We start from the raw sequence: 14,782 nt of genomic DNA, 5'->3' as shown, positions 1-14,782 counted from the left end.
ATTATTTAATTGAAGCGTCATTTGTGTATTTATCAAATTTAAGTTTTTTCTTCTTTTAGAGTACGTTATCAAAGATGCCTTATGAGATCGACTCTCTTCGTGGTCTACAATTCGCTCTGGATGCTTCCAGTCACGAAATCCAAAAAACGCGAATTGATTTCGTTCATTTGAAAATAAGTGGCAAATAAAACAATAAATATTACCGGTCGATGGAGAATAAGAAAGCCAGTCTCGTTCTACTGTTTCTCCGTTGTGCAAATTGCGATAAAAAAGAGATCTTATTTTCTGTTTCTCATTTTTGTCATAAATTCTAGCTAATTTTGTATATTCAACATTCTTAATATGAAAAAAAGATGGATCTTTTTGCAAGCAATAGTTTCGTAAATCTTCGTTGATATCTTTCCAGGATGCTAAGTCTGTTGAATATTTTGTAATTGTACTGAGATTTTCAGACTCATCTATTGGTATGAAACAAAAAATTTTTAATAATAAATAAATTAATAATAAACATTTTAATAAAAATTTTAATTTAAATAATAATATTATATATAATAGTCGAAAAGATGAAATAAATAATTTAAAAAATAAATACATATTGAGTAAGTTCAAAATTTTTTAACAAAAAGCTTTTTTTTATCCATTTTAATCAATGTTTAGTGTACGATCCTTACGATCCTCACTGCACGCGTGAAAATAAAAGAGAGAAGTCCGTGACACCTTTTTTCTTATTTATCTTTCTGTTGTGAAAATTTAATACGTTGAATGCACATAACAGTCAATTTGAACATGCGAGAGTCTGGACATGATTTGTTGTTCGGACCTCTTTTTATTACACTTACACGCTTGCATACCGCATGCATGTCAATTCATGCTTCACTCGAGCAATAAAACCCCGGTCGAATCGTCCTGATTCCATACCCTTATACGAGTACATTTTTTTTCTTCAATTTTTGTAAATAAAATAGATTTTTTATATTATCACTTAAAAATCTCATGTAAATAATAATTTAGTAAAAACAAAATGTACCTGTACACTTATGATTTAAAATCTCCGAATTCTCGGGCAAAGGAAGCAATGTTTTATCATTGGATTCCGAATGTTCTGTCTCGTCAATTGGCCCAAGCTCATTAGATACGCTTGCAGCAATATCTATGAAGAAATTCCGGCAATAATTATATCAATATATTTAAAAAAACTTTCCACTTATCAGTTTTACCTGCTTCTTGAACACTTTGAACATTAATAAAATTAGTTATCTTCGGCAACTTTGAAATTTGAATTTTACCTTCTTTAGTTTTCTTCTTTTTGCTGCCCCGCTAGAGTGAGTTCGATGCATTTTAATATTTAAAATCAACAAACACAAACACGAATCATTAAACTAAAAAAAATATCTCGTAGCTTTAGCGGCGCGTAGCTTACAACACGTTGTTGCCGTAGAACATGTTTAAACATGTTTACCAGCAGTCCGCATTGTTATTGGAAAAACCGATAGTCCCTGCGCGTACGTGTCAAAATAAAATTCTTGGCGCCAAGCTAATTGCGCGTACATCTAAAAATATACTTACTTATAGTATGTAGATACACAAATACGCGTATATATATATTTTTATATACAAATATATGTCTTGTATTTATTAAAAAATACTTACCGTTTATTATAGTGAGTGGTGGAAAAATTCTAGATATACAAAAAAGCGGCAATTCAGCTAAAACTTATTTTAAAGAAAAATCATAACGATCAATGTTACTGGTTTTTAAACAATTTCAAGATTTTTCATCTTGAATGGGCCTCCAATCTAAGTAGGCCCAGGGCCTCTAAGTAATGAAAGACGGCCCTGTTTGATTGTATAATTAATAGAAAACAATGAAAGAGATACGATTACTAAATGTATATATTCATACTATAGATGTTATAAAAAACCTTTGAGATACTTAAACCTTTAGTTTACGCTTTAAACATAAACCATTACTAGCCTAGTTTTATAATTACTGTTTTTACAATTACTAATTTTTATTTTTATTGATTAACAACAACTCTTACTGGACCGATACTTTTCAACGATACGTCAAAAGATCACAAATCATATCTAGTCAAAGATATTACCCTCGAAAATTGAAATAATTTCCCTCGTTCCCCTTTAAATGGTGGAAACCTCAAAAAAAAAATACAAATTTAAAAATCACTAATTTTCGAAATTTTTTTTCTTAAAATTGCCATTACTTTTTGAAAAAACGAACAAATCAATAAAAAAATTTTTTTTATAAATGCATAATGTCTTATATTTATGACAATCACTAATTTTATTTTTTATTGATTAACAATAACCAATTAAACTATTTCGTATATTTTTATTGTCTTTTTACCAAAGGAGAAGAAAAAGATAAACCTGGTAAGTTCTTATATGTTTAAATAAAAATAAAAAATTTTAAAATCATTTACTTTATTGTTAAGTAATACATTTATGATTCATGCTTATTTAGTATTATTAAATAGTAGGCTGGTATGTGTTATTTTTTCTCACGTCACTGTCGATTGTAATGTAAACAGCGTTGCATCGTTATTATTGTCTTATATTACATTTTTTTGTCCATTTTACTTTTACCGAATTAAATTGCTATAATACTTATGTTTAAACAATAGTTAAATATTACTTTTAAGGCTTTCTTATCAACAATATTATTTTAAGCCATTCCACTCAAGATTTTTTTAAGTTATAATAAGTCAAAAATAGATATTTTATTATTATTAAAAAGACCGCCCAAGCATGTCTATTTTTTCAACTCAATTTTTGAAAATATTACGGAAGGTCAAACAATTTCTAACCTATATCAAATTTAATTATTGAAATTTTCTACTATATTAAAAAAAAAGTTGTCCAACAAGTGAAATTTAACAGATTTGGATAGAAGCGTTTTCTTTATGATATTGATGTTAATCACTATCAGATATCATCAACACTGTGTTTATTATGTGGCGACCCCACTGTGCTGGATGTTTAAAATCATAAATAACATAGAAAAAATAATTTAAACATTTTTAACCTTATTACAATTTATGTTATTTTATAACATACGAATGTAAAATTTATAATTTTAAACTGATCTCTAAAACTTAGTATTTAAAACCTATACATAATTTTATTAATCTTTGTCTTTTTAGAATGCCCAATTTGTCTTTTATCAATTGAGTCTACTATGACTACAGTTAAATGTTGCTCCAGAGAGTTTTGTAAAGAATGTCTTGATAAATGGATAATAGAAAAAAAAGGAAAATGTCCCCTTTGCAATAATCATACAGATGGTATGTTATGTTATATTAAAATTTCCTCTTAATATAAAAAAAGCTACTTTTTGTAGTTTTTGTTTATGACATTAAATAATTTAAATTTAAATCTGTGTTTAAAACATCGATTTAGTGAAATGTACTAAAAGAAGATTATACAAGATACTAATAATATATTATTCATTTATTATTAAATTAATCTTAACAATATTTTTTATAGGTTTTTATCGTAAGTATAAAATTTTTCAATAATTCAATTTTTAAGTTTATATAGTTTTTATTATAAAATTGTTTTAAAATTTTGACACGGCCACGCGTCGCTTCTTCATACACTATGTCCCGCGACCTTATGACACCTTTATCAGCCGTCACCCGATTTTATGAGTATTTAACTGACCAACACCGCGTGCCATACGCCGAGGTGCAAAGTCCAGCAAGTGCCACATGGCCGACGACGACCCTCCGCAAAAGATCCGTCAAGTCTTCTTCCCGTCGTCAAAGTGACAACGTCGAGGATGTACACCACCGGCTTCGGACGTGGCGCATGACCGGACTCGACGAACCGATCCGCACTCGACTTCAACGCTGCTAACTTTTAGACGGCCGAGGATAATGCCGGACACCGAGTCGCCAACACTAGTAAAAGTGCCACAATATTATGCGAAGTATATTATTAACTGCGTTCGTCTTTTCGGGTTGTTTTTTTTTCAATAATCTGTAGTTACTTATTTATAAACGGCCCACGAGTCTCTACTACCCTCAACACGATGTAAGTCGTGTCAATTTTAAATGTATTTATATAAAATTGTGAATTTATAATAATTACACTATATTTTATCCTTTTAGTATGTTTTGCTTGTGGAAATAAAATACCCAAAAATAAAGATATATATGAAAGATTATGTTGTCAAAAGAAATTCTGTACTATATGTTATCAATTGATTAAAAACAATGAAAATTGCTTAGGATGTAACATAACAGGTTTTATAGATATAAAATTATATTTATTAAAAATTTCAATTAAAAATGTGTTACAAATATATTTTTCATTGAAATTTATTTTAGCTTCAATGCGAACATAAGATGTTATCAATTTTACTATGAAATAGAATTATTTTTGCATCTGTCACATTATATAAGCACCTACCGAACCGGTTTTATTCAACTATAAGTCATAATAGTTTAATTACACCATAGAAGTTGAACACATTATTTTCCAAAATTTAAAAAAAAAAAATCTTAATTTATTTTATTATTAAAAATATCTTTAAAAAATTATAATAGTTTAAAATTACTGAATAATACAGTCTGTTTTATTCAGTATACTCAATGACTACTTGGATGACTATTCGCCGAGTTGGGTTTCGTCTTATTAGTTTTTTATGTTAGGCGAATCCGGGGCCCCGAGCTTCCTACTGGTAGAGAGTTCCTGGCGGATGATTATAGTAGGAATATGGCATTGGGAATGTGACGCAAAAAATTACCATGAACATAATTGGGACGAAAAATTAAGACGAACGAAAAACACTGTAATAACACCTAACCTAATTAACCTTATACAAATTTTTCAATGGCAGAACATATACTGAGATACTGAATTGCGGATAGGGCGGAAGTATTTTGCCAAGTCACCATATACTTGCCCGCCAACACAGCTCTAATTTTAATTATGCGCTTGGATCACACATAGATAATAAAATAATTCAAGAAAAAAAAACAAAAAAAATTGTAAAAGATAAATTTAAATAAAATAAACAGAAGGAATAAACTTTTAAATAACCGATTTTTTGTAGGGTTCTTGAAGGTACTATCTAAAATAGTTTCATCCTCTGTTCGCATTGAAGCGTTTATATGACGAACATTATAATCACTTTCACATTTCAATCAATATGGTTTTAAATATGTTTATTCTTTACTATACTATTAATTGTACTTTTTTAGGTTCTAAATATCATTTAATCTCTAAAAATAAATTCGAAAATCCTAGAAAGACAAATGAATAATATAAATAAAAATAAAAATTTTCAACATATTTAGAAGTCAAAAATTAGTTAAATAATATGTAAAATAAACTTTTAATTTCATTATTAAACTTTTTGCAAATAATAATAGCTCTGTTAAAAAATGTATATTAAAAGCATATTTTTTTAATGAGTCTTATCCCAAAGAGTTAATTTTATTAAAAAAGGTAATGACCAGTACGTACAGTGTATTAAGGTATGTAATTATTATGTCAATAATTACATTGGATCAAGTATAATGATATCTGATAGTGATTAAAATCACTATCAAAAAAACGCTTCGATGCAAATCTTTAGATAGTGTTTAATTTTAAAAAATTGGTGGATTATACCAAAAGCAACATGATCTGCTAGTTCGTTATTAATATCCTGATTCAGATAAAGTATGTCGAATAAAAAAGGGATTATTACAAAATATTATTTCTCATAAAAAAATTATGTTGATCCATACACTTTTCAATAATTTATAACATCATTATAAAGTTAAAAATGTAAAAAATAAAATCAAGAATTTTCCCACAATAATAGCATTCGGTAGCTATTTTTACCGTGAAGACAAAATAAAGTCCGAAATTTTTTTTTTTGAATAATAAAGTATATTACATTAGCTTTAATTTAAAATATATATTTAAAGGTGTCAGACTTTCCGGAACACTTTCAAAATTTAAGTTGAAAAACTTCTACTTTCTATATGCATTTTTTAGATTCGTAATTATATATACGAGGGGGGTATATAGGGAAATGGTCCGATTTAAAAAATAGTATGTCAAATGAAAGATGTATATAAATACTACTCTTCATGAAAAATTTGTATTGATCCATACATTTTTCAAAAAGTTATAGCATAATAAAGTTAAAAATGTAAAATACAAAATCGAAAATTTTCACACAGAAATAGCATTCGGTAGCCATTTTCACCGTGAACATAAAATAAAATCCGAAATTTTTTTTTTTTTCATAATAAAGAACATTACATTAGCTTTAATTTAAGATATGTATTAAAGTGTCTGACCTTCCGGAACATTTTCAAAAGTTAAGTTAAAAAATTTAATTTTTTGTGAAAAAGTTGTCATTTTAAATCCCCTCTTGTGGGCAGGTTAAGGTTTAAATTTATGAAAAAAATAAACCAAATGAAAGGTAATGATATTATGCATCTATATAAAAAATAATTACATTAATATGTTTATTTTTAAAAAAGTTATGGCACTTATAAGTAAAAAAAATTGAAAAAATTTCGAAAATTAGCGATTTTTAAATTCATACTTTTTTTGGAGGTTTCCTCCATTTTCGGGGAACGAGGTAATTTTTTTTAATTTTTAAGGGTAATGTCTTCGACTAGGTACAGTTTGTGATCTTTTGACGTATCATTGAAAGAAATCGGTTCGGTGAGAGCTAAGAAAAGTGGTAACAGACACACAAAAAAAAAAAATAATAAAAAAAATAAACACATCTTAGTAAAATCAATACTTTCTCAGCTTCGCATCGAATCTAAAATAAATTGTATTATAAATATTTTTCTTAACATTGACGCAACTTTTATTACAACAATAATAGATTAAAGTGACATGTCATGCATGCAACTAGAAATGGTTTATTTATGCAATAGTTATAAATATTTATAAGAAAAATACTTTAGAACCCTACCAATATTTTATATACAATAAAATTTAAATACTATGACAAAAAGGAACTACAAAATGGTTGTAATTGGGCCAAGAATATTCGATTCGATTTTTAACTTTAACAGATTTCAAACCGATATTCTGATATAATTTTTCGATTTATTTCCAAACTTAAAACTTAATAAAATGAGCTTCGAATTCAAAGTAGTTTGGTTTGATTTTGAGTTAAGCCTTGTATGATGTTTTTATTAAACATCATAAATTTTAATTTGTCACATCACAACTAAAACTAAAACTACTAGGGTGACCGTTAATTATATATATTTTTAATTTAACATTTTTTTCTACCATTTAATATTCATAAGATACATAGAATAATTTTTAAAATTATAGAAAAAAAATTCAGACTTGCATATTAATGAAATACTAAGAACTACTTTACAAATAAAAAAACCTATGAAAATATAAACTAGATATTCAAAAATTTTCCCGATTTTAGAAATCTTGACATTATACACTTTTACTGCAATTAGGAAAACAACGCCGATATTCTGTAACAATCTGTAGTAAGTATTGTTTTTGTGCTTCATCTTTTGTTAAAATATTATTATATTCATAGATGAACTTCACACTACTCTCTGTCAAATCATTTACAACTTTTAATTTTTTTTTCCTTCCCTATATTGATTGTTTCCTTTCTATAACAAAGGATCTAAATCTAAAAAATCAGTTTCAATATCAAATCTTTCAACAAATTTGTTTGATTCCGTTGAAATAAATTCTTCAATATTTTTAATTTTGTATTCTGTAATAATCAAAAAGAAAGAGGGAGGTTGGAAAAGAAAGGGTAGCGGGTAGTATAATGGGAAAGGAAAAAATTTGTCTGTTATAGTTGTTTGGTATAAAGAGAGTAAAAGTGGCTAGAGTTATTAGGTAGTGACTATAATAGAATGTGTTGAATGTCGTTGGTGAATTCGGATATGAATGTCAACTGGTTGAGTTGCGTAGGAGGTATCTTTTCTCTCCGTTGGGTGAAAGCATATACGAGTGGCTTATGATCGGTAGTCAACCTGTGAGAACCATAAGCTCGGTCTTTCGGACCAGAAAGGTGGCAACTTGACGGCAACGCGATTCACTGAAGCTGTTGGATATTGCTGTGCCTGTAGTGCTGCAAGGCGAGCGTTTTCTTGGCGTAACTCATCCAATTGATTGCGTAGTTCTTCGGCGTTCATACTTGTTATCGTCGAGGTCACCAATGTAGCGAGGTGTAATATATAGAAGTAATAAACACTTTTACGATTTAATAACAACTATACTATATTACAACGAACTAACAAATAACAAATAACAGCGAGAGACGAACTGTATTACAACGAACTAATAAATAACAGCGAGAAACGAAGCGCGTGTAAGACAGAATGCGTAAGTGATTGACTGATCGACTCATCGACTCGTAAATCAGCATATCATCCACCAGCCAATGGTTTAGTTGAACGATTCCACCGATCACTTAAAACGGCAATAAAGTGTTACGAAACTGAGCACTGGACAGATGTACTCCCCTCAGTTCTTATGGGCCTTAGATCAGTGATTAAAGAAGATCTAGGTTTAACACCCGCAGAAATGGTATTTGGAAGTACGATTAGATTACCTAATGAGTTTTTTATGCAGTCATCAGTGGCGACAGACCCTTGTTCCTTTGCTGAAACACTAAAGAAAACAATGGAAACCATACGCCCAGTGTCAACTTCAAACCACGGAAGTAAAAAAGTTTTTATATATAAAGATCTAGCATCCTGTTCACACGTTTTCGTTCGGGTCGACCGGGTCAAGAAACCGCTAGAACAACCATATGAAGGGCCGTACAAAATTGTTCAACGATACGAAAAAACCTTTAAATTATTAATTAGGCAAAAAGAATGTATCATATCAATAGACAGACTGAAGCCATGTTTCAACGAAAATGAAGATAATAACACAAATCTATCAATAACAACGAACCAGCAAAACCAGAGAAATACAACTACAAGACCAACAATAATACAAACAAAACAAACCAAGTCAGGAAGAACCATCCGCCTCCCCGTAAGGTTTTTGTAAATTGTGAATTGTATCACTTTTATATTTGTATTTGTATTTTTATATTTGATATTTGTAACTATGTATGTTTAACGTAAAATTATCGTTTTCACTGGAAAGGGGGTAATGTAGGGATTAACAAAGATGTTAAATAACATGTCACAATGAATGCGTTTATATATGTTTATATGTTTTATCTTAGATGTACTGCAGTACGATAACACTCCGTGTATTTTTTTTATTCTCGCGCTGTTCGTCAATCCAGTGACACTTTTTATTTGTACTTTTTTTTTTATGTACGTATAAAATTATTTTTCATTATTAAAAAGTATTAATTATTATAAATTTTAATTGTAGTATTTTGTAATAAATATAAACACCAAAACACTACAAATGAAATAAAAAGTGATCTCGGGGATGTGGTTATAAACACGTCTAACACATGTGAATAACACATTGACATAATAATACTATTTAGCCCCTGCACAAAAATGAATATACGAATTTATGTGAATCACGAATATCGTACTTCTCTACACAATTATTCTACTTAATTTGCTTTCAACAACTTACGTCACTCTAATTGTTTATTTTACAGAAATTCCTTCGGTGAAGGGTTTATTATAAATTTGTTATATAAATAAATGTTTTCACCTACCTCTAATTATCCTAATAAGACAAATATTCTGCTGTGTTAAATTATGTAGTTGATGTCACTATTAGTGGTATGTATCTGTGTGTGTTGGTAGACGCACTTGAAGTTAGATATAAGTTATATTAACTCGCGTATAACTATATCTCTAGTACAACTCTATATTAAATCTACTCAAGGTGAAACTTAAATTTATTTTACTTTTGGACTAGGCTAACTAGGCTATAACCTAGGGGGCCACAACTTGAAGGGGCGCTGCGGCTAGAAAAACTCACGATTTTTTTTAGATATAATTCCTTTCTACGAATTTGATTTTCCATCTATTAGAATTAATGTAGTTATTTTGTTAAATTAGTTGCTCACTGTTGTAAAATTATAAACTAGCAAGAATATATTCTACAATATATATAATGTGATTGGGCAGGGTAGCTACGGCACGACGGTATACATTATCTAAAATAATACTCTTCGACGGCGGTCGTACAAATTATGTCGAGCAATTATATCAAGAAAACGCTAAACGTATTGTTTCATTAACTAATGATATTTATTTTTTATAACGGTGCACATTTTTGTTGTTTACATTAATAAGTTGACAACTGTATTTACTAAATTAACCGTTTATTAACAGAATAAAAATATAATTATTATTTTTTATTATTATTCATTAATTATAATTTATGCATGATTGATTTTTTTATCATCATAATTTAAACAACAAAATTTCAATGCATAATTTTTTTACGTTAACTTTTAAATACTTTTAAAGTAACTATACATTATACATTAGAAAATACAAATTTTTAAGTAAATTGGGAGGGGGTGATCAGCTCAGCTCTTATTCAATCTGTGTTCTAAGACGTGGGCGTTTGTTCCTTATTAGCCTTTCTGGGTAAATCCGGCCCTGTGTGTGTTAGTAGACGCACTTGAAGTTAGATATAAGTTATATTCATTTGACTTTAATAAGTTGATATTAGTAGTTTTTATAACATTAAAAAAATTTTAAACTTAGCATTACCTCAATATCTTAGTTTTTTGTATAATGTCATTAGCTTTTCATTCAAATGTAAATTTAAATTTTTAATATAAAGTTGTAAATTAAAATATTTGTGTTAGTTAATTTTAAATATTTTTACATTATTACTATAGAGAAATTTCAAGAGAAAACAATTTTAACTTAATGAGTATATCATCAAAATTAAATAATGATGAACTGTAAAAGATGAAAAACTCTTAACTGCTCATTAACTGGTAAAATCACTCTATATAATATTTTTTTTTTTTGTAGTTAAACATATTTTTGATATATCAATTACTAAATAATTTTTATTAGTGTCAACACTTTTTCACCAAAATACATAATTTATATAATAAACAAAACTGACATAATAAAAACCCAGCACAATGGGGACGTTGCATAAATGGGTCCAGTATAGATTTAATCTGACAGTGATTAAAATCACTATTATAAGAAACGCTTCGATGCAAATCTGTAGATAGTGTTTAATTCTAAGAAATTGATGGATAATTACAAAAGCAACATCAACTTCTATTAAAATAAAATACAAAACCCATAATTATCATACAAAAATAGTNACATCAACTTCTATTTCCTTAATTATACACAGATTAGAAATTCTTTTAATTATCTTATTCTATAATAAAACAAGGAAAAAAACGCTTTTCTGGGAAAATTACTTAGCGTGCTCAGATTTTCAAAATTTTTTTTTTCAACGAAAGTACTCGGTCACCAGACTGCGGGAAAATTATTGGCGAAGGTCGGAAAATTTTTGCCGCTCGCCGGCGAAGGTTATAAAATTTCGATCGTTTTCGAGAAAAACGCTCGCTGACGCCAGCGTTATACGACTTAAGGTTTGAAATTTTCAATTTACTCAATGATGTTTTACTTCCGTAAGTATAAATTTTTAGTAGCGATTACGAAATACAATGGGTGACTGTTGAGACAGCAAATTCCTCCGAATGTCACGTTAAATGTTAAATACTTTAATTATAATATTCTGAGATAGTATACAGAGTTATCAGCTATCTGTGTCTGTCGTAATATCATAAATAAATCAAACACCAATATGTTTTATGTGATGAAATGTTTGTATCACCAAAAAGTGCGTTCGGCCGAAAATAAAATGAATAATAATTCTTCTAAGTCCGAGCGACTAAAAATGAAATGTAAAATGGTGTAGATATGATATAGAATTATAACTAAGAGCGAACCATATATCGACGCAGATTCCATGTGTGTAAACATTGACTAGGAAGAGTAGAGAGAATGGCTACGTTGAAAAAATGGCTTTTTTATAGACACAAAACTAGAATAGCGATCTCTGGTGAAATTCTTAAGATATTTTTTTGTTGGATTTGATTAATCAATGTGATAGAATCTTTTACGTGAGTGTTTTGTGGAATGCGTAGGTGGGTGGTTGAATTTTGTATAAGAGTATTATTTTTTTTATTCATCTTATCCACGGAGAAAACTGATTTGGTGATATGTTTTTATTGAGTATATGTATTATTTAATACTACAGTGTTTAAATACTTGTAACTTATGAAGTACTCTAAAATTGTAATCGACCCATCAAATTTTTTTTTTAAAAAGGGCTAAAAATAATGTACTAAAATTCTTCATATTTGATAAAAATAAAAATTAAAAAAATTAAAAATTGTATTTCATTATCATTCTATAGGTTGAAAATTTAACCACATTCCATTTTTTGATCTCATAATAAATGAACGCGTATCCAATTTCATTGGTATTGGCGTTTTTTCACATGGAAGTATCTCGTATCTCATCAAAATTTGCGAAATAGCTACTTTCAAAACCATTATGGCAAATCTGTTACCTGAAAAATTTAACAGCTATAATCGTATAATGAAAAGGTCATTTAATAAACATTAAATTATCAAATTTTAAATAAAATTTTTAAATCAATTTAGAGAAATAATGCACCTAAACATATACGAGGGCCGACTCCAAAAGGTAGAAAAGTACTATTAGGACGTTTAGCTTTTTCTTCAGGAGAAAATCGCTCTGGATCAAACTTCATTGGATCAGGATAGTACTTTGGATCCATATGAATACAATATGCAGATATCACTATTTTTGTATTTTTTTCTATAACGAAATCTTCGTCTGGTATTTGATACGATTTTGTGGTATTTCTCAATATTTCAAACGGAGGATACATTCGCAAAGTTTCTGTTAATATTACATAAAGCAATCATATTAACTTTGCATAAAAATTTTAATAAAATGTCTTAATATATTTGTAAACCTATAGTAAATATCATAATGAAAAATAAATATAATTATAAAAAAACTTGATGATGTCTATATTGTTTTGACCGGGTTGGTTCGGTTGACAAAATGAAGAGATAATGCGTTTGAATATTAGTTGCTATTTATTATATTTAAATATATATATACACTTATAATTGACTTTACGACTTAAATAGACGACGCAAAATAACATAAAAAATACAATGGACAGTCATCTAGGTTGGACTCTATATACTATATGACTCTTGAACGAGTAGCTGACTACTACTGGCGCTACGCCTCAGGTGGCGGCAGCGGCTGTTGGCCCAATACATTAAAAAGGGCTGAGCAAACATCGAATATTCTAGAAGGACTAGATTCTTGCCTGGGTAATACTTTATATACAAGACAAAGGAGCTTCCGTTCCCATGATTAATATATACTATTAAATTACACAATTACAATTAGGCAGCAAAAAGCCAGTTCACAACAATATTATAAAATTAAAATTATTTTAAAAGAAATCAGTGGTCAACGATAAATCAATTACCTTGTATAATTATAACCCACTTCAGAATGGAGTGACTATTTTATCCAAGAATGGAAAAATTATTTTTTTTTTAATTTATAGCAGATTTTTAATTGTACCAAGTTACAAGATTTTTAAATTGGTATATTTTGTCATTTTTTTCACTTTTTTTCTTAAAACTGCCATAATTTTTTCAAAAATGAACGAATCAATATAATTTTTTTATGTAGAAACCTTAGATATTTTCCTATCATTTAATATGAATTTTTTTAAACCCTGATTTTTTACTTGCCCACAGGGGCGGGCGAATCAAAACAGTAACTTTTCACGAAAATCCAGTTTTGAAAATGTTCCGAAAATACTGCGTCCTTCAAACATATGTTAAATTAAAGTTTTTTCATGCTTAAATTTAGCATGAAATTGATATTCAATGAATTAATATTGTAATTTTTTTGGAAAAATAATAAAATATTATAATGTAGTATATTTTGTTACTTCTATAACAAACATTGTCACGGCACTGCGCTTCGGTCTACGCTCCCCATGTCTCTCTCGATATCAGCCGTCCACCTATTAATATAACAATCATCCGTCATCGGATGTCTCCCTGACCTTGACACCGTGACAAGGCCGCCGCCCAATATGTATCACTGATAATGTGTTCTATTCCGTTTCCGACGTGTACCTAATTGGTTGGCGTTTTAGGTTTGCTTATGGGCTCTTTACGACTTAAGTTTTTCTTCTTGTGTTTTTGCAATTTAAAATTGTGTTCCTATAATTATATTTGCTTGGTGTAAAACTATACTTAATATATATACTTATATATAACGGTAATCATATTTAAGCGGCGGATTGTAATAAGTGTAGTTTGTTTTTTCCGTCCTATTGGATTACGTGATAACATGTATAATAATTAAAGAGATTAATGCATACTTTAAATAAAAAAAATAATTAAAAACCAAAAAAAAAAAATGGTTTTTTTTCAAATTATTACTGATTATGATTTTTAATATTTTAAAAATAATCAGTTCAAAATATTATTTAACAAACAAAGTTTTTTGGTCCTTTAAAGTTAATTTTTGTGAAGGTTTATTATAAAAAAAAAGTTGAATTTGTTAACATGACTTTTAGCTCAATATGCAAATTTGAAGTTGACATCATTAAATAGAAAATTTTACGAGAATTAAAATAATGGTATTATTAAGATTAATATGCAGTCAGAAAAATTTTTAATTACTATTTACAATAAAATTATCGGAAAAGCTCAATATTTTGTTGCGTTTTTATCGTAATAGATCACTTAATTAGAAATCAGAGTAAT

At 28.4% G+C, this 14,782-nt stretch overlaps 1 protein-coding gene and 1 long non-coding RNA gene across 7 annotated transcripts in view; one reads left to right on the top strand and one right to left on the bottom strand.

Moving 5' to 3' along the window:
• The window catches only part of LOC126898734 (uncharacterized), a 28,836-nt gene extending 19,555 nt beyond the window's left edge, over nt 1–9,281 (top strand). The window contains exons 1-3 of one of the 3 annotated variants that reach the window (XR_007702363.1): nt 3,504–3,513; nt 4,131–4,265; nt 5,226–9,281. This is a non-coding gene — a long non-coding RNA (uncharacterized LOC126898734). Of the gene's footprint in view, nt 1–3,503; nt 3,514–3,628; nt 4,054–4,130; nt 4,266–5,225 lie in introns of those variants that run through there. The other 2 variants (XR_007702362.1, XR_007702364.1) reach the window with 2 other exon arrangements.
• The window catches only part of LOC126898729 (probable cytochrome P450 6a13), a 44,617-nt gene that overhangs the window by 28,220 nt on the left and 1,615 nt on the right, over nt 1–14,782 (bottom strand). For 2 of the 4 annotated variants that reach the window (XM_050673035.1, XM_050673036.1), the window contains exon 2: nt 12,624–12,873. In XM_050673035.1, the coding sequence (XP_050528992.1) occupies nt 12,624–12,873 (250 nt within the window). Of the gene's footprint in view, nt 1–11,254; nt 12,517–12,623; nt 12,874–14,782 lie in introns of those variants that run through there. The other 2 variants (XM_050673034.1, XM_050673037.1) reach the window with 2 other exon arrangements.

Source organism: Daktulosphaira vitifoliae, unplaced genomic scaffold (assembly GCF_025091365.1).
Source record: "Daktulosphaira vitifoliae isolate Bord-2020 unplaced genomic scaffold, ASM2509136v1 Scaffold_2, whole genome shotgun sequence".
NCBI lineage: Eukaryota > Metazoa > Arthropoda > Insecta > Hemiptera > Phylloxeridae > Daktulosphaira > Daktulosphaira vitifoliae.
Note: the sequence above shows the minus strand (reverse complement) of the source record. Positions and strands in the feature narration are given on the sequence as shown.